Genomic DNA, 21,946 nt, shown 5'->3' with positions numbered 1-21,946 from the left:
ACAAGTTCTAATAATTCTGGCCTTGTCAAATTACTGTCGAACTGTATCTTATGTTTCTGCAACCAGCTAACAATGTCGTTTTTCCTCGTTGCCTTTGTGGGCGCTTTATCTTGTATTACTGAGTGATAAGGAGCATTATCCATAACAATGATAGAGTTTTTTGTTAAGTTCTGGAGCACACAGTCTTCAAACCATTTCACAAAAGTATTGTGGTTCATCTCTTCGTGGTAGTCAGAGGTCTTATTTGAACTGAATAGCAGCAGACAATTTGGAATGAAAGCTTTTGAATTTCCGGCATGTGCTACAATTATCCTTTTTCCTCTGCATCTCTACATCTCAACAGGAAAGGGAAGGGGAAACTGGCTGGGGTAATAGCAGGAAATTTAAGGGGGGAGGCACTGCCATGAATGGTAAAATACCAGTGGTTACAGGTGTTGGAGCAGCACCTTTTTTAGGATAGGTAAGACAGAAAGATGTCAAGTTCTACGAGAGGTCAGTATTGAAACAAATCTTCAGTTTAGGAAAGAAATTAAACAGCACAATTCTAGCACATTGGATCACCAATCACAGCTACCAATTATAAATTTTCACCAATCACCAGAAATTTTATCCCCACCAAGTTGTATCTCAGTCCTAGGTAATTGCATTGATGAATTAAAGTCACCCAACCCAGTTGACATAATCTGCCTCTCTGAACACCAAGTGACCACTGGTATAGGAACTAGGCCTAAGCACAATGAGAAACTCAGACAGGAGAGTGCTGCAAATGTTAGAATAAGGAAAGGTTCTCATAAAAGTATAATTAAAAATAATGGAAGTATATTTCATCAAAATATTGGGAGTTAAAAGAATAAAGTAGATGAGCTTCTGGTTTGTTTAGAAGATTTAGAAGCTGAGAATGAAATAGATATACTATGCCTGTCTGAGCATCACATTGTTACTGATATGGATAAGGTAAATGTAAGTGGTTATAAGCTCTCTGCACATGTAATGAGAGAAAATATGGAGAAAGGAGGAGTTGCCATATATGTCAAAAGTTATCATTGTGCAAAAAGTATAGAAACAAAAAAGTTTTGTGTAGAGAAACATGTAGAAGCATGTGCCTGTGAGCTTAAATTAAATAAAGGCACATTTATAATTGTAACTGTATATAGGTCCCCATCAGGAAATTATCATCTATTTCTGAAAAATTTGGACTCCTTGTTGTGCTATCTGTCAGACAGGGGGAAGCAAATTATTATTTGTGGGGACTTCAATGTAGATTCTCTGAAAGAGGGTAATAGGAAAAATGATCTTGAAGTATTACTCGGTTCTTTCAATTTGACACCCGTTATTGATTTTCCTACTCGGGTGGTAAAGGATAGCAGCTCACTGATAGATAACTTCTTTATAGACCAAGCTAAGTTTAACCAGATAAATGCTCAGCCTGTTGAGAATGGTCTTTCTGATCATGGTGCACAGCTAGTTACAATATATGACATAGCTCCATTCAGCAATACTAAACAGTCCTCCAAAGTAGTACGTTCAGTCAACGATTTAACAATTGCAAATTTCAGGGAAAGCCTACAGCAGTTAGACTGGGATGAGGTGTACCATGAACCTGATGCCAATTTAAAATATAATTTATTTCACGACATTTTTGTAAATGCATTTGAAAACTGCTTCCCCAAGAAAATAGTTAAATATACTCGTAAGAAACCTTGTAACAAACCATGGCTTACTAAGGGTATAAAAATATCCTGTAACCGGAAAAGGGAAATGTATCTGAGAGCAAGAAAGAGTAGTGACCCAGAAACTATCAAAAATTATAAAAAGTACTGTGTTATATTAAGAAAAGTTATTAAAAAATCCAGGAGTATGTGTATCATGTCTGAAATCAGCAACTCTGATAATAAAATTAAAACAATTTGGAATATTATTAAAAGAGAAACAGGTCAACCAAGAGCAGAGGAAGACAGTATGACCATCAAATTGAATGAAAGCTTTACGAACAAAAAGTCAGAAGTTGAAAATATTTTTAATAATCATTTCCTAAATGTTGTGGATATAGTAGGATCCAGGTGTTCATTAGAAGATGCTAGGCTGTTAATGGAAGAAGCCATACCTATGCAATTTGATACAATTGAAATCTCACCCACTTCTCCCTCTGAAATTAGGAAAATAATAAACTTGCTTAAAAGCAAAAACTCACGTGGAATTGATGGCATTTCCAGCAAAATACTAAAAGCTTGTTCTCAACAGATAAGTAAGATTCTCAGCCACCTGTGTAATAGCTCTGTGGAACAGGGCATTTTCCCTGATAGACTGAAATATGCTTTTGTTATACCTTTGCATAAAAAGGGGGATAGATCTGATGTCAACAATTACCGTCCAATCTCCCTTCTAACAGCTTTATCCAAAATGTTTGAGAAAGTAATGTATTCAAGAGTAGCTTCACATATCTGTAAAAATGATGTACTAACAAAATGTCAGTTTGGTTTCCAGAAAGGTTTTTCAACAGAAAATGCCATATATGCTTTCACCAGTCAAATTTTGAATGATCTGAATAACCGAACACCACCCATTGGGATTTTTTGTGATCTCTCAAAGGCTTTTGATTGTGTAAATCATGAAATTCTGCTAGACAAGCTCAAGTATTGTGGCATGAGTGGGACAGTGCACAAATTGTTTAATTCGTACCTAACTGGAAGAGTGCAGAAAGTTGAAATAAGTAGTTCTCGTAACATGCAAAAATCAGCACATTCCTCAAACTGGGGAACTATCAAGAATGGGGTTCCACAAGGGTCAGTCTTGGGTCCTTTGTTGTTCTTATTATATATTAATGACTTGCCATTCTATATTCATGAAGAGGCAAAGTTAGTTCTCTTTGCTGATGATACAAGTATAGTAATCACACCTGAGAAACAAGAATTAACTGATGAAATTGTCAACACTGTCTTTCAGAAAATTACTAAGTGGTTCCTTGTAAATGGACTCTCACTGAATTTTGATAAGACACAGTACATACAGTTCCGTACAGTGAATGGTATGACGCCATTAATAAATATAGACCTTAATCAGAAGCATATAGCTAAGGTAGAATATTCCAAATTTTTAGGTATGTCCATTGATGAGAGATTAAACTGGAAGAAACACATTGATGATCTGCTGAAACGTTTGAGTTCAGCTACTTATGCAATAAGGGTCATTGCAAATTTTGGTGATAAACATCTTAGTAAATTAGCTTACTACGCCTATTTTCACTCATTGCTTTCATATGGCATCATATTTTGGGGTAATTCATCACTGAGGAATAAAGTATTTATTGCACAAAAGTGTGTAATCAGAATAATAGCTGGAGTCCACCCAAGATCATCCTGCAGACATTTATTGAAGGATCTAGGGATATTCACAGTAGCTTCTCAGTACATATACTCTCTTATGAAATTTGTTATTAACAACCAAACCCAATTCAAAAGTAATAGCAGTGTGCATAACTACAATACTAGGAGAAAGGACGATCTTCACTATTCAAGATTAAATCTAACTTTGGCACAGAAAGGGGTGAATTATACTGGCACTAAAGTCTTTGGTCACTTACCAAATAGTATCAAAAGTCTGACAGATAACCAACAAGTATTTAAGAAGAAATTAAAAGAATTTCTGAATGACAACTCCTTCTACTCCATAGAGGAATTTTTAGATATAAATTAAGAAAAAAAAGAAAAAAAAACAAAAATATTAAAAAAATAAAAATACTAAAAATAAATATAAAGAAAAACAAAAAAACACAAAAAATAAAGTTGTTATATTAACTTAAGTATGTTGTTAAATTAACCTAATTATGCCATGTATTGGAAAATTCGACTCGTTCCACATCATTACGAAATATCGTATTCATGATCCATGGAACTAGTATTAATCTAATCTAATCTAATCTAACCTCTGCCGATGGGAGCTGCCATACTTCCGCTGATGGTACCGTCTGTCCGCCTTTTTTTTAAATTGTGTCATGCATTCACCCTCGTTTCATCAAGCCAAACGATATCATCAAAATTTGTCCCCACTAATTCTCTAAGAAAGCGGCATCGCCAGGCTGCAATATCTTGGCGTTCCATTAGTAACTTTCTGCCGGAGATGGATTTATAGCGGAATCCTAACATTTTCACGACTCGTAACAAAGACGATTTACTGCCCTGAAACAGGTCAGCCGCTGTGAGGGTAGCATGTGGTTTTTTGAGTGTTGGATACTCCTTCCTCGAATAAAATGCGTGTATTTGACGACGAATGGCATCTTCCTGAAAAGAGTCAGGTTTTGTGACCCTCTTCTCTAGTCGCCTCTTTTTCCCAGGTGTCTCCAATTTAGATGATTCACTTGAGCCTTCTTTCGTGAATTTCTCCTTGCAGATTCTTATTACTGATCGTTCGCTAGCTTGCAGACCAGCTGCCGTTCGCTCCACTACCTTATCCAAAGGAACGAGAGGCCCTCCTGCATCTCTCTCTCTCTCTCTCTCTCTCTCTCTCTCTCTCTCTCTCTCAAAATACTCCCTTAAGGAACACACGTATTCACGCGCCTGACTGCGTATAACGACGCCATGTCCGCCACTTTTTGGAGGTTTCCGAGGAGTGTGTAGCCTCGGCCTCCCTCTCTTGCGACCGCTTTCATCAGACATCGTAAACACGCGAAGCTATGTCACTCAAATCTCTCACCCGCACGTCTACAACAGCTCGCTAAGGACTGGCTGGCACAATGCCTCAGTCAGCTCTGCAGAGCGAAGTGGCAACGCAGAGGCAGCCGACAGCGCCGGCTGTCATTGGTTTATTGGTGGCGGGAGCCCTGCAGCCCGTTGCCTGTCAAGTGACAACTAGTTTAAATAATAGTGTAGGTTAGTTTCGTTATCCCTGCCGTGCTGTTAATCATGGCTGCTCCGCTGTCTATTTGCACCAAGGAAGACCAACGTTCAGTGATCCGTTTTTTGTCGCCGGAAGGCGTATCAGGGGCCGAAATTCATCGAAGACTTTCGGTACAGCACGGGAACAGTGTTTTGCCACAATGGAGTGTCTACGAATGGATTGAAAAGTTTCGAAATGGTCGCACAAGTGTTACGCACGATGAAGAAGGCGGACGACCGTTTTCCGCCACAAATGAAGAAACCATTGCGCGTTCACGTGAAATGATTCTCTTAGACAGACAATTAATTATTGACGAAGTGGCACATATGTGCAAATTAATCACGGTTCTGCCTACGAAATCATCCACAGCAATCGTGCAAGATGGGTCTCAAAACAACTCACACAGTTGCACAAATAAGCGCGCTTGGACATCTGCAAAAAACATTTGGATCGCTATGGTAACGAAAGGGACAACTTCTTAGACAGGATCATTACTGGTGGCGAAACATGGATCCATCATTACGAGTTGAAGAGTAAACGGCGGAATATGGAATGGAAACATCCAAATTCGCCGGGCAAGAAAAAGTTCAACCCCAAACCGTCGCAGGAAAACTGATCCTTACGGGTTCTTGGGACGCACAAGGTCCAGTACTGGAACATTATGGGGAAAGGGGCACAGCAATAAACAGTATACGTTACAGTGAGATGCTTCCTGCCACGCTGAAGCCTGCAACTCGAAGCAAACGGTGAGGATTCCTGTCGAAAGGTGTTGTGTTGTTTCACGACAATACCCGTCCGCATACTGCTGCCCACACTGCTGAAACGATCCAGAAACTCAAGTCTGAAGTACTGGATCATCCTGCATATAGTCCCGATCTTGCCCCTTCTGACTATCACTTGTTTGGTCCAATCAAACAGGCATTAAGGGGGCGCCGATTTTCCTCGGACGAAGCAGTGAAAGAAGCGATGCATTCCTGGCTCGCAGCTCAACCGAGAATCTTCTTTTATGACGGCAACGGGAAGCTCGTACAACGATGGACCAAGTGCGTTGAAACGCAAGGAGACAATGTCGAAAAATGATGTTCTTGTAAGTTTCCTATTTGATTACAATAAAATTTTACAACTACTTTGCGGATAATAATTGACTTACCCTCGTATTTTGCTTTCGACTGAAGTATCACTCTCTAATACCACTTTCTGAGCACTGCTAATTCGGAGATAAGCTTTTAAACTGAAGTCTCTCAGAGAGCTTCTGTGGGTGTGCTTCATTCTCTTGACTGCAGAAAAAGTTGCTTGCAAAAATATTTTTTTGCGAACAACAATACTGTGCGCTTCAAAGTAGTTGCCTTCGGGAGCTACACACTAGCGCAGTCGTTGTTCTCAATCATGGTAGCTTCGCTGGAAGGCTTCAACTAGTAGGGCCTTCAACATGTTGGTAACATTCTTTTGAATGTTCTCCAGAATCACAGAATAACGGCATTTTAAGACAAACAAATTCCCAACGACACAGATCAGGTGAATAGGGGGGCTCTGAACAACAGGTACGCCTTTTGAGGTCAAAAATTCTGTGATGGGAGTGGCCGTGTGACATGTGGCATTGTCGTGGTGCAGCATCCACTTATCTGCAACGTCCAGTCTCACTCGATCACCCTTTTCCAGGCTCTTTCAAGAACATGTTTGTAAAACACTTAGTTGACAGTTTCTCCTGGAGGAACCAATTATTTATGCACGATACCCTACTGTCCAAAAAGCAAATCAGCATTGTTTTAATCTTTGATTTGTTGTTCGAGTTTTTTCAGTTGAGGAGACTTCTTAGTGTGCCACTACTCACTGTACTTCTTTGTCTCAGGACTGTATTCAGAAAGCCAGGATTCATCACCCATCTGTGCTAGCCCTCTCAAAAAGAAGAACGCACTCATTTTTTCGATTATCCTGCTCAGTTATGAGATTTTTCGGCACCATTTCAGCACAGACCTAATGCATGTGCAAAGCCATGGTCAAGATTTGATGTACGTTTAACAGGCCACCCATCATCCTCATTATTAAACTTCTGTCAGACCTCACGTTTCGTCGGTTCTTCAAGATGTCCCTGAGTGAGGTTCATTTTCAATATGTTCTCGGCTTTCGAAAAATGATTTGTGCCAGCGAAGAGCTTGTGTTCTTGATAAGCATGTTCCCCGTAGGCCTGTTTCAACTTTCCGATGTTCATATTTGCGCATACACAAATTCCACTGTTCCATTTTCGTAGCATGCAACAAAAACTCAGCTTCATTGATGGCGCTCTCCAAAATCACATGATGGCTCTATGGAGCTGAAATTCGGACTGAGCATGTGGAAGGGATGAACACTCCTGTCTCCTCAAGTAAAACAATGCAGCGTTGCAGATCGCTCGCAGAGTTGTCAGTGTCACTACTTTTCTCGTACACCTCTTACGTAGGTCCAAACATCTGTGTTATCGTAGATGCAAACTTGTGAAGTTATGTTAAAGGAAATTTTTATACGCGTCTACAAAACGTATTTCATTATGAAACTTGGGACGCAACTGCCTGTTACACTGCGGGTCACTAAAGTTCTAACTGTAGCTAGGCACCCTGCACCGATTTGTTATAAATAGGTACTTGTGTCTCTGACCTTCGCTTTGAAGTTCCTAACCCGGTCATAGTACTACTTTTCATCGATTTTAAGAAACCTTTGATGACAAAGATTGAAGAAATGTATGATGAGGTAAAAGGAATTATTCAGATAGTTAAGGGAGACGAAAATTTAATAGTCATGAGGAATTGGAATTCGATACTAGGAAAAGGAACAAGAAAAAAAGTAGTAGCTGAATATGGACTGGTGGAAAGGAGTAAAAGGACGCACAGCATAATTCAATCATAGCTAACACTTGGTTTAATAATCATGAAAGAATGTTGTATATGTGGAAGAGATCTCGAGACACCAGGAGGTTTCAGATTGATTGTATACAGGTAAGACAGAGATTTCGGATCCAGGTTTTAAATTGTAAGATATTTCCAAGGTCAGATGTGGACTCCGACCGCAATTTACTGGTTATGCACTGTAGATTAAATCTGAGGCAACTGAAAAAAGACTGGAATTTAAGGATATGGGACCTGGATGAACTGAAAGAACCAGAGGTTGTATTGAGTTTCAGAGGTAGCATTAGGGAACGATTGACAAGAACCGAGGAAAGGAATGCAGTAGAAGAAGAGTGGGTAGTTTTGAGAGATGAAAGAGTGAAGTCGCAGAGGATAAAGTAGGTAAAAAGGCTACTAGAAATCCTTGGGTACCACAAGAGATATTGAATGTAATTGATGAAAGGATAAAATATGAAAGTGCAGTAAATGAAGCAGGCGAAAGGGAATACAAGCGTCTAAAAAATGGCTAAGCAGGAATGGCTAGATGAAAAATGTAAGGATGCGGAAGCACATTTCACTAGCGGTAAGATAGAGGCCGCCTACAGAAAAAGAAAAGAGACCTTTGGAGAAAAGATAACCACCTGTATGAATATCAAGAGCTCAGATGGAAAACCAGTCCTAAGTAACGAAGGGAAAGCAGAAAAATGGAAGGAGTATATAGAGGGTGTATACAAGGGAGATGTACCTGAGTGCAATATTATGGAAATAGAAAAGGACGTAGATGAAAACGGGGTGGGAGATATGATACTGCGTGAAGAATTTTACAGAGCACTGAAAGAACTAAGTCGAAACAAGGCCCCAGGAGTAGACAACATTCCGTTGGAGCTACTGACAACCTAGGGAGAGCCAGCCATTGTTTCGAAGATGTATAAAACATGCGAAATACCCTCAGACGTAAAGAAGAATATAGTAATTGCAGTATCAAAGAAAGAAGTAACTGACAGGTGTGAAAATTACCGAACTGTCTGTTTAATAAATTACGCCTCCAAAATACTAACATGAATTCTACACAGAAGAATAGAAAAACTGGTAGAAGCCAAACTCAAGGAAGATCAGTTTGGCTTCCGGAGAAACGTAGGAACACGCAAGGCCATACTGACCCTACAACTTCTCACAGAGGATACGTTACGGAAAGGCAAACCTACGTTTATAGGATTTGTAGACTTAGAGAAAAGCTTATGACAATGTTGACTGGAATACTCTCTTTCAAATTCTAAAGGTGGCAGAGGTAAAATACAGGGAGCGACAGGCTATTTACAATTTGTACAGAAATCAGATGGCAGTTACTGGAGACGAGGGGCACGAAAGGGAAGCAGTGGTTGAGAAGGGAGTAAGACAGGGTTGTAGCCTATCCCCAATGTTATTCAATCTGTATATTGAGCAACCAGTAAAGGAAACAAAAGAAAAATTTGGAGTAGGCATTAAAGTCAAGGGAGAAGAAATAAAAACTTTGAGGTTTGCCATTGACATTGCAATTTTGGCGGAGACAGAAAAGGACTTGGAAGAGCAGTTGAAAGAAATGGACTGTCTCTTGAAAAGGAGGATATAAGATGAACATCAACAAAAGCAAAACGATGATAGTGGAAAGTAGTCGAATTAAATCAGATTATGCTGAGGGAACTAGGTTAGTAAATGAGACACTTAAATTAGTAGATGAGTTCTGCTTTTTGGGCTCGCACTGCCACAAGCGAACATTTGAAAAGTAGAAATGTCAAACGCTCTCGGTGTTATTTTTTCATAAAGCGCCTTTTCAGTGCGTAAAATTTAAAATAGCTGACAACAGCCAGAATTTACGTCAGTGCCCAGGGCAGGTAACCATAACACTAACGGCCACAAGACAGAAAATTCCACTGGTCCACTCAAATCGTAGTCGACGAAAATAGTTAATTGCGTCAGGTGGCGGGTAAATCTCAGCAGTAGAACCACTCGGTGTTGCTCACCGGAAAGCCTCCCCAACGGCAAACCACCGAAGCGAACCACCACTACATGAATAGACGTGGCTTGGGTGGTTGAAACCACTACTCAACTTTGACGCCCTGGGTCGGCGAACCACGAAGCTCGTAGCGATCGGACAGCTCCACACTCCGCAGCCGACTGCACCGCACGGAGATAACTTACCTCGTCCTCAACAACCGACCGACTCTCTCCAGACTCCCTTGCCGGAAACTATACGCACCAAACCAAAGATGGTACACGGCGCAAATATCGATACACATCACAGCTACCACTCGTAGAAGGAAGAAGAACCACGATGTAACCGAGATAAGGGCGGGAAACCAAACACATAAACAGTGAAGTTCACGAAAACGCATAGTTGGGAGAGAGCACGGCTTAACAAGTATGTTATGTACAAAAAGAGATACTTTTTTTCGATCCTCCCGGCGAAGGTGAGATTTGGCACTTACAACGTTAGACGTTTCCACTCTTCATTTGAGTGTCTTTTGATTTTACCGACATACTTACCATACAGGCCATGACAAGCCTGGTAATGTATCAGACCACCCGGCGAGTAAATGAATCTCTTTTGTAGTCGCTCCTACTGTCAGAAATACGTGTTATGTATATTGCAGGGGAAGAAGGGAGAATGGAAGGGAAGGAACTAATGCTATCAGCTGCATCGGGAATTTGTGCAGAATCAGTGGCACGAAGTGAAAATGTGTGCCAGACCAGGACTCGAACCCAGGACCTCCTACTTACTAGGCAGCTTGGTTAACCACTGCGCCACCGGAACAGTGTTTATCGCAAATGCGCTGACAGTCTCGGCACGTTCTCTGGCTGACTCACATTCGTAACTACCTCCACCTATACGCAATCCCCATGCACGTCCTCAACACTGGCAGATTTTTAGATGGCCCCAGGTGGTCCAACGTACATGCGCATTCGCACTGAGGGTGTAGACTCATTGCCCATCGAGACGAATGAATTATACAAATGCGTAATGTCTGTTCTTTTAGGCAAGTCCCTAAGAACAGGTGCCACACAGTCATGTAAATATATATACGTGTTCTACATCTACATCTACGTGATTACTCTGCTGTTCACAATAAAGTGCCTGGCAGAGGGTTCAATGAACCACCTTCATGCTGTCTCTCTACCGTTCCACTTTCGAACGGCATGCGGGGAAAAAAAAGCACTTAAATTTTTGCGTGCGGGCCCTGATCTCTCTTATTTTATCGTGATGATCATTTCTTCCTATGTAGGTTGGTGCCAACAGAATGTTCTCGCAATCGGAGGAGAAAACTGGCGATTGAAATTTCATGAGAAGATCCCGTCGCAACGCCTTTGTTTTAGTGATTGCCACTCCAATTCACGTATTATGTCTGTGAGATTATCTCCCCTATTTCGCGACAATACAAAACGAGCTGCCCACCTGATGCGGATCCCACACCGCACAGCAGTACTCCAGAATAGGGCGGACAAGCGTGGTATAAGCAGTCTCTTTAGTAGGTGTTGCACGTTCTAAGTGCTCTGCCAATGAATCGTAGTGTTTGGTTTGCTCTACCCACAATATTATCTATGTGATCGTTCCAATTTAGGTTATCTGTAATTGTAATCCCTAAGTTTACAGCCCTCAGATTTGTGTGACTTCTCGCGTAATCGAAATTTAGCCGATTTCTTTTAGTAATCATGTGAATAACTTCACACTTTTCTTTATTCAGGGCCAATTGCCACTTTTCGGACCATACAGATATCTCATCTAAATCATTTTGCAAGTGGTTTTGATCATCTGATGACTTTGCAATACGGTAAATGACAGCATCATCTGCAAACAATCTAAGACGGCTACTCAGATTGTCTCCTATGTCGTTATTGTAGATCAGGAACAATAGAGGGCCTATAACACTTCCTTGGGGAACGCCGGATATTACTTCTGTTTCAGTCGATGACATTCCGTCTATTACTACGAACTTCGACCTTTCTGACAGGAAATCGCGAATCCAGTTGCACAACTGAGGCGATAGTCCGTAGGCACGCAGTATGCTTAGAAGACGCTTGTGAGGAACGGTGTCGAAACCCTTCTGGAAATCTAAGAATATAGAATGAATTTGACATCCCCTGTCGATAGCACTTATTACTTCATAAGTATAAAGAGCTAGTTGTGTTTCACAAGAACGACATTTTCTGAATCCGTGCTCACTATATGTCAATAAATCGTTTTCTTCGAGGTACTTCATAATGTTCGAATACAGTATATGTTCTAAAACCCTACTGCAAATCGACGTTAGTGATATAGGTCTGTAATTCAGCGGATTACTCTTACTTCCCTTTTTGGGTAATGGTGTGACTTGAGCAATTTTCCAGTCTTTACGTACGTATCTTTCTGTGAGCGAGTGGTTGTATATAATTGCTAAGTAAGGAGCTATTTTATCAGCATACTCTGAGAGGAATCTGATTGGTATACATTCTGGACCGGAGGCCTGGACTTTATTAAGTGATTTAAGCTGCTTTGTTACACGGAGGACATCTACTTCTATGTTTCTCATCTTGGCCGATGTTCTTGATTGGAATTCAGGAATATTGACTTCGTCTTCTTTGGTGAAGGAGTTTCGGTAAACCGTGTTTAATAACTCTGCTTTAGTGGCACTGTCTCCAGTGACTTCACCGTTGTTACCGCGCAGTGAAGGTATTGTTTGTCTCTTGCCCGTATCGCCACACCCACTTTGCCACAGTTGTAAGGCGGGATGCCGTGCGGTGTGCTGCAGGCGCTGGGGATCCCCTTCGTCCGCGCCTCCAGCCGCGACTTCCTGTTGCGCCTGGTGCGGGACGCGGTGGAGGCGCGGCGGCGGTCGTCCAGCTCCAGACGTCCGGACGTGTTGCAGCTGCTGATAGAGGCTCGCCACGAGGACGGAACGGGTGAGCACTCAGTGACGCAACAGCAGGTGGCTGCACTGTCGAAGTAATCTAGTGATCCTAAATACACTTGTGTGCAAAAGTTAAGGACGAAAGTAACTTTCATCGCATAATGTCTCACTGCCAACATAGCCCAATGAAACTTGGACAATATATGATATACAGGACATAAAATCCCGTCTGAAGCTTGCGATCATTTTTGCGTTAATAGCCGACAACCAATGCTCTACAATCGCAAAAAAGTCATGAGATGTTCAATTGACTCCTTTATTAGAACATGTTACGCCTTTCAGGATTACACCCATCTTCAGGCAACTGTTACAAAACATAAGTGAACAGCACACTCAACACGTCTCAACGTTACAGAAAATGAGATCTGGTCACATGAGATACATACCACAATCTTCAACTCCTTCATAACCAACCAGGCGTACAGCCTTGACAACTGAAAGAGAGTGTCGAATAACATATGACTGTAACTGCGACACAAGCAGTCTTGAAGCAGAGCGCATACTGACGCTAAACAAGTCAACTAGCAGCGAAGCGCCCTTGGTAGGGGGCGCTTCATGGTCGTGTGCTCCACGCGTTCACATGTAATTTAATAATAATATACTCAGCGTATAACATCTGTTGTTGTTGTGGTCTTCAGTCTTGAGACTGGTTTGATGCAGCTCTCCATGCTACTCTATCCTGTGCAAGCTTCTTCATCTCCTAGTACTTACAGCAACCCACATCCTTCTGAATCTGCTTAGTGTATTCATCTCTTGGTCTCCCTCTACGATTTTTACCCTCCACGCTGCCCTCCAATGCTAAATTTGTGATCCCTTGATGCCTCAGAACATGTCCTACTAACCGGTCCCGTCTTGTTGTCAAGTTGTACCACAAACTCCTCTACTCCCCAATTCTACTCAATACCTCCTCATTAGTTATGTGATCTACCCATCTAATCTTCAGCATTCTTCTGTAGCACCACATTTCGAAAGCTTCTATTCTCTTCTTGTCCAAACTATTTATCGTCCATGTTTCACTTACATACATGGCTACACTCCATACAAATACATTCAGAAACGACTTCCTGACACTTAAATCTATACTCGATGTTAACAGATTCTCTTCTTCAGAAACACATTCCTTGCCATTGCCAGTCTACATTTTATATCTTCTCTACTTCGACCATCATCAGTTATTTGACTCCCCAAATAGCAACCCGAATAGTACTTCCGTACACGTTAACACTAAAGGATTTTTTTTAAATTTTAAAACTCAAATTTTTTTAATACATTGCCATAATATGCCTATAGCCAGCAGTGCCACTACGCACAACTCAAACCATATGTCAATATAAAATAAATAATAGGGGGTGGGGGAAGTGCCTTCATGAGAGGTTGAAAGGTTTTTTTCATGAAGGAACTCCCTCCCCCATCCCCTGTTATTAATTTTATATAGACATATGGTTTGAGATGTGCTTAGTGGCACTACTGGCTATAGGCATAGTATGGCAGTGTAAAAAAATTTGGAGTTTTTAAAAATAAAAAAAAAGTCCTTTAGTGTTAACGTGTACAGAAGTACTATTCCGGTTGCTAGTCGTAATTACACCATGTTAGATGTTACATGCTGAGTATATTATTATTAAATTACATGTGAACGCACGGAGCACACGACCATGAAGCGCCCCCTACCAAGGGCGCTTCGCTGCTAGTTGACTTGTTTAGCGTCAGTATGCGCTCTGCTTCAAGACTGCTTGTGTCGCAGTTACAGTCATATGTTATTCGACACTCCTTTTAGTTGTCAAGGCTGGACGCCTGGTTGGTTAGGAAGGAGTCGAAGTTTGTGGTGTGTAACTCATATGACCAGATCTCATTTTCTGTAGCGCTGAGCCGTGTTGACTGTGCTGTTCACTTATGTTTTCTACTTTTTTTGTAACAGATGTCTGAAGATGGGTGTAATCCCGAAACGCGTAACATGTTCTAATAAAGGAGCCAATTGAACATCTCAAGACTTTATTGTGATTCTACAGCATTGGTTGCCAATTATTGGACAATACACAAAAAAAAAATCTGCTATAATGTACGAGACGTGCGAGGTGAGCAATGAGAGTGACAACGCTGCGAGCGATCTGGCAACACTGCGTTGTTCTACATTTTCCAGATGGTGAGTCCGAGCTTCAGTACCGCGAACACATCACGTGATTTTTGAGACCGTCATTGGTGGAGCTGATTTTTGTTGTGTGTTACGAAAATGGAACAGCGGAAATAAGAGCAATGTTATGCACTCAAGCTTTGTTTTAAACTTGAGGAATCTCCGAGCGTGACCTTTGGAAAGATGAAACAGGCCTATAAGGGAAGTTTCCTTATCAAGAGCACAAGTTTTTCGCCCCGGCACAAATCGTTTTTGGATGCCCGAGGCCACACCGAAAATAAACCTCGCTCAGGGATACGTTCATCTTCAAAGACGTCGAATGTGTACCTGCCCTTGTGAATTCAGACGGACGTTTTAACAGTAAGGATGATGGGTGACCTGTTACACTTTTACCGTACGTTAATATTTGATCGAAGATTTTAACATGCGAAAGGTTTGTGCCAAAATGGTGCCGAAAAGCCTTACACCTGAGCAGAAGGACAGTCGAAGAAATGTGTGGATTGATCTTGACAGCACTGACAATGACCACGAATGACACATTCGTGTGGTCACAGGTCATGAATGCTGGATTTTTTAGTACGATCCTGAGAGAAAGCGGGAAAGTGAAGATTGGGACACTGAAACACCTCCTCGATCGAATAAAGTTAGAATGAGCAAATCAGAGATAAAAACAATGCTGATTTGCTATTTTGACTGTATGGGCATCGTGCATAAATAATTTGTTTCTCCAAGACAAACTGTCGATCAAGTGAAACTTCCTCGCAGCTTAAAACTATGTGCCGGCCCGGACTCCAACTCGGGACCTTTGCCTTTCGCGGGCAAGTGCTCTACCAACTGAGATACCCACGCCACGTCCTCACAGCTTTACTTCTGCCAGTACCTCGTCTCCTACCTTCCAAACTTTACAGAGGGTCTCCTGTCTCTCTCTCATTGTCGATCAAGTGTTTTACAAAGATGTCCTCGAAAGGTTTAAGAAAAGGGTGAACGAATGAGACAGGTCACTTCAGATAACTGGATGCCGCATCAAGACAACTACGCACGTCGCATGGCTAGTTCCATCTCGGAACTTTTGGCCTCAAAAGGCATTCTTGTTGTACCATAGCCCCCTAGTCATCCGATCTGAATCCTTGTGACTTTCGTCTTTTCCAGAAATTGAAAACTGTCTCAAAAGGACGTCATTTTGGGACTCTGGACAACGTTCAAAAGAATGTGACCGACATGTTAAAGTCCTACCATTGAACCCTTTCAGTGCTGCTACTAGGAAGAACGTCTCCACCGGTGTGTAGCTGCTGAAGAGAACTACTTTGAACGAGACAATATTGTTGTTGTTTTTTTTTTAAAAAAAACTTTGTTAGATGAAAAATTAGTCTTATATAGCTGGGTGGTCAGTGTGACGGATTGCCGTCCTACGGGCCCGGGTTCGATTCCTGGCTGGGTCGGGGATTTTCTCCACTCAGGGACTGGTTGTCGTGTTGTCTTCATCATCATTTCATCCCTTTTGGCGCGCAGGTAGCCCAATGTGGCGTCGAATGTAATAAGACCTGCGCCAAGGCGGCCGGACCTGCCCCGTAAGGGGCCTCCCGGCCAATGATGCCAAACGCTCACTTCCTTTTTTTTTCTCATAATGATTTTAGAACAGAAGATAATTGAAAGAAATACGCTATGAGACGAACAGGAACGACACTTCTTTTCAAAGACAGTTATTACGCTGAAGTTACCTCGATTCATGATGGTGTCCTGGACGTCACAAGAAGGGGTAACATGGCTCTCAATAGGATGTGTAATCCCCCCGAACGGCAGTGCGTGTTCTGCATAATTCTGCCACGCTGGCCATAAACTTGGTGAGAAGTTCTCGTTGTGGGGTCTTACATCCCCCCAACAGCGCGTTTGACATCAGCTGGATCGTCTTTGGTACATGTGGACGTTCTGCAATACATACATCTCCCCAACGCCTCGCACACGTGCCCCATGGAACTTAAGGTCAGGGAAACCGGCACGCCAGTCTATTCACCGAATACCCTTCTACAACAGCTCTGTCATCTGCGCAGTTCGATGCGGTCGCCCGTTGTCATCCTTAAAAATGAAGTCAGGGCCAACGCACCCCTCAAAGACGCACATGGAGAAGGAGTAAGCGTCGCAGTAACGGTGGTGGTGAATGAACCGTGTTCATAGATTTGGAGGTAGCTCATCCGTGCAGCATTATGTCGCACCACACTATAACACCTGAAGCACCAAAATGATCATGTTCGACAATCCTGGATGCACCCTTATCTGTTGAGAGGTGGGAACGCGTAATCCACCCAGAAACATGGCTGAACATGATCGTTTTGTGGACTAAGTGTTATGGTGTGGAGAGGTGTAACGCTGTGTTGTCATACTGACTTCCAAATCTTTGAGCATGGTTCACTCAACGCTCAGTGTTATTGTAACACTATACTCCTCCCCATACCCGTCTTTTCAGGGGTGCATTCGGCCCTGACTGCGGGTCTCATGGATGACAGGTGTGAGGTAACGGGGGAGTCGTCAAGCCCTGAAAAATATTCCAAGTTCGCAGGAAGCAGCGGCCGCACGGGCATCTTGGCGGGCGCCGGCCGCTCGGCAGGCAGACCACGTGGTGGCAGAATCTGGCCCAAGCAAGAGGCGTCCAGCCGCATGGCTGGGAATTACATGGTGACGCTATGTCGATAAAGGAGACACGCCGGGAATGCCAAAGATGGGGGACTTTGTGAAACCTTAATCGCACACATTTCACACATCGTATAGAAATTAATTGTAGCCAGATGAATCATGATACCTCAAAAAGAAACATCCACATTACTATTATTTGCATGACGATTCTGATGGTGTAATCAGATTTTCAATATCTTTATTACTTTAAAGTTTCGTATCTGACGGTAAATTATACACTATGGCCATTAAAATTGTTGTTGTTGTCTTCAGTCCTGAGACTGATTTGATGCGCTCTCCATGCTACTCTATCCTGTGCAAGCCTCTTCATATCCCAGTACCTACTGCAACCTATATCCTTCTGAATCTGCTTAGTGTATTCATCTCTTGGTCGCCCTCTACGATTTTTACCCTCCACGCTGCCCTCCAGTACTAAATTGGTGATCCCTTGATGCCTCAGAACATGTCCTACCAACCGATCCCTTCTTCCAGTCAAGTTGTGCCACAAACTCCTCTTCTCCCCAATTCTATTCAATACCTCCTCATTAGTTATGTAATCTACCCATCTAATCTTCAGCATTCTTCTGTAGCACCATATTTCGAAAGCTTCTATTCTCTTCTTGTCTAAACTATTTATCGTCTATGTTTCACTTCCATACATGGCTACACTCCATATAAATACTTTCAGAAACGACTTCCTGACACTTAAATCTATACTCGATGTTAACAAATTTCTCTTCTTCAGAAACGATTTCCTTGCCATTGCCAGTCTACATTTTATATCCTCTCTACTTCGACCATCATCAGTTATTTTTCTCCCCAAATAGCAAAAATCATCTACTATTTTAATTTGTCTCATTTCCTAATCTAATTCCCTCAGCATCACCCGACTTAATTCAACTACATTCCATTATCCTCGTTTTGCTTTTGCTGATCTTCATCTTATATCCTCCTTTCATGACACTGTCCATTCCGTTCAACTGCTCTTCCAAGTCCTTTGCTGTCTCTGACAGAATTGCAATGTCATCGGCGAACCTCATCGTTTTTATTTCTTCTCCATGGACTTTAATACCTACTCCGAATTTTTCTTTTGTTTCCTTTATTGCTTGCTCAATATACAGATTGAATAACATCGGGAACAGGCTACAACCCTGTCTCACTCCCTTCCCAACCACTGCTTCCCTTTCATGCCCATCGACTCTTATAACTGCCATCTGGTTTCCGTACAAATCGTAAATAGCCTTTCGCTCCCTGTATTTTACCCGTGCCACCTTTAGAATTTGAAAGAGATTATTCGAGTCAACACTGTCAAAAGCTTTCTCTAAGTCTACAAATGCCAGAAACGTAGGTTTGCCTTTCCTTAATCTTTCTTCTAACATAAGTTGTAAGGTCAGTATTGACACACGTGATCCAATATTTCTACGGAATCCAAACTGGTCTTTCCCGAGGTTGGCTTCTACCAGTTTTTTCATTCGTCTGTAAAGGTGTTAGTATTTTGAAGCTGTGACTTATTAAACTGATAGTTCGGTAATTTTCACATCTGTCAGCACCTGCTTTCTTTGGGATTGGAATTATCATATTCTTCTTGAAGTCTGAGGGTATTTCGCCTGTGTCATACATCTTGCTCACTAGATGGTAGAGCTTTGTCAGGACTGGCTCTCCCAAGGCCGTCAGTAGTTCCAATGGAATGTTATCTACTCCCGGGGCCTTGTTTCGACTCAGGTCTTTCAGTGCTCTGTCAAACTCTTCATGCAGTATCGTAACTCCCATTTCGTCTTCATCTACATCCTCTTCCATTTCCATAATATTGTCCTCAAGTACATCGCGCTTGTATAGACCCTCTATATACTCCTTCCACCTTTCTGCTTTCCCTTCTTTGCTTAGAACTGGGTTTCCATCTGAGCTCTTGATGTTCATACAAGTGCTTCTCTTATCTCCAAAGGTCTCTTTAATTTTCCTGTAGGCAGTATCTATCTTACCCCTAGTGAGATAAGCCTCTACATCCTTACATTTGTCCTCTAGCCATCCCTGCTCACCCATTTTGAACTTCCTGTCGATCTCATTTTTGAGACGTTTGTATTCCTTTTCGCCTGCTTCATTTACTGCATTTTTATATTTTCTCCTTTCATCAATTAAATTTAATATTTCTTCTGTTACCCAAGGATTTCTACTACCCTCGTCTTTTTACCTACTTGATCCACTGCTGCCTTTACTACTTCATCCTTCAGAGCTACCCATTCTTCTTCTACTGTATTTCTTTCCCCCATTCTTGTCAATTGTTCCCTTATGGTCTCCCTGAAACTCTATACAACCTCTGGTTTAGTCAGTTTTTCCAGGTTCCATCTCCTTAAATTCTCACCTTTTTGCAGTTTCTTCAGTTTTAATCTACAGTTCGTAACCAATAGATTGTAGTCACAGTCGACATCTGCCCCTGGAAATGGCTTACAATTTAATACCTGGTTCCTAAATCTCTGTCTTACCATTATATAATCTATCTGATACTTGTAGTATCTCCAGGATTCTTCCATGTATACAACCTTCTTTTATTGCTACACCAAAAAGAAATGCAGATGATAAACAGGTATTCATTGGACAAATATATTATACTAGAACTGACATGTGATTACATTTTCACACAATTTGGGTGCATAGATCGTGACAAATCAGTACCGGGAACAACCACCTTTGGCCGTAATAACGCCTTGATACGCCTGGGCATTGAGTCAAACATGGCTTGGATGGCGTGTACAGGTACAACTTCCCATGCAGCTTCAACACGATACCACAGTTCATCAAGAGTACGGACTGGCGTATTGTGACGAGCCAGTTGCTCGGCCACCATTGACCAGACGTGTTCAATTGGTGAGAGATCTGGAGAATGTGCTGGCCAGGGCAGCAGTCGAACATTTTCTGTATCCAGAAAGGCCCGTACAAGACCTGCAACATGCGTTCGTGAATTATCCTGCTGAAATGTAGGGTTTCGCAGGAATAGAATGAAGGGTAGAGCCGCGGGTCGTAACACATCTGAAATGTAACGTCCACTGTTCAAAGTGCCGTCAATGCGACCGAGACGTGTAACCAGTGGCACCCCATACCATCACGCCGGGTAATACGCCAGTATGGCGATGACGAATACACGCTTCCAATGTGCGTTCACCGCGATGTCGCCAAACACGGATGCGACCATCATGATGCTGTAAACAGAACCTGGATTCATCCGAAAAAATGACGTTTTGCCATTCTTTCACCCAGGTTCGTCGTTGAGTACACCATCGCAGGCGCTCCTGTCTGTAATGCAGCGTCAAGGGTAACTGCAGCCATGGTCTCCGAGCTGATAGTCCATGCTGCTGCAAACGTCGTCGAACTGTTCGTGCATATGGTTGTTGTCTTGCAAACGTCCCCATCTGTTGACTCAGGGATCGAGACGTGACTGCACGATCCGTTACAGCCATACGGATAAGATGCCCGTCATCTCGACTGCTAGTGATACGAAGCCTTTAGGATCCAGCACGGCGTTCCGTATTACCCTCCTGAACCCATCGATTCCATATTCTGCTAACAGTCATTGGATCTCGACCAACGCGAGCAGCTATGTCGCGATACGATAAACCGCAATCGCGATAGGCTACAATCCGACCTTTATCGAAGTCGGAAACGTGATGGTACGCATTTCTCCTCCTTAGACGAGGCATCACAACAACGTTTCACCAGACAAAGCCGGTTAACTGCTGTTTGTGTATGTGAAATCGGTTGGAAACTTACCTCATGTCAGCATGTTGTAGGTGTCGCCATCGGCGCCAAACTTGTGTGAATGCTCTGAAAAGCTAATCATTTGCATATCAGAGCATCTTCTTCCTGTCGGTTAAATTTCGCTTCTGTAGCACGTCATCTTCGTGGTGTAGGAGTTTTTATGGCCAGTAGTGTATATATGGTCCAACTTTCATTGAGATATGTTGCTTGACAGTGACACACCTTAAGTATTGCACTGCACTGTTTATAGAGACCGTATCTAGAAGCAGATTGGTGAGATGTGTCTTTTTTCTCGCAAATAATCAGCTGTCGGTGGTATTCTCCGGTAGTTACACTCTGAAATAACGGTGTTGTTACATCTGAACGCTGTGCACATCGTTCTGAGGTCCTGTGCTTCAAATTATCTCGCAGAGCGGATGGAGCATTGTATCCTGTTCTATACTTCTGTGATTTGTCGGGTCATTCTGCAAAATCGTTTAATTCATCCTTGACATTACAACACTGCTTCATAACATTATTATATCCAGAGCGTTGTTTGGGAAGTACTCTCGTGGTCTGCAGAGATGTTTTGGAAACGAAGCATCTACGTGTAACTGACGTGATAGTGAATGAAAAACACCATCTTCAAAAATGACTCAAATTGCTCTGAGCACTATGGGACTTAACATATGAGGTCATCAGTCCCCTAGACTTAGAGCTACTTAAACCTAACTAACTAAGGACATCACACACATCCATGCCCGAGGCAG

The 21,946-nt window shown here is 42.3% G+C and overlaps 1 protein-coding gene across 1 annotated transcript in view; it reads left to right on the top strand.

The window, feature by feature from the left end:
- The window catches only part of LOC124596624 (cytochrome P450 9e2-like), a 75,912-nt gene that overhangs the window by 38,471 nt on the left and 15,495 nt on the right, over nt 1–21,946 (top strand). Inside the window, exon 5 of the mRNA XM_047135850.1 lies at nt 12,494–12,644. Coding sequence (XP_046991806.1) covers nt 12,494–12,644 — 151 coding nt within the window. The remainder of the gene's footprint in view (nt 1–12,493; nt 12,645–21,946) is intronic.

Source organism: Schistocerca americana, chromosome 2 (assembly GCF_021461395.2).
Source record: "Schistocerca americana isolate TAMUIC-IGC-003095 chromosome 2, iqSchAmer2.1, whole genome shotgun sequence".
NCBI lineage: Eukaryota > Metazoa > Arthropoda > Insecta > Orthoptera > Acrididae > Schistocerca > Schistocerca americana.
Note: the sequence above shows the minus strand (reverse complement) of the source record. Positions and strands in the feature narration are given on the sequence as shown.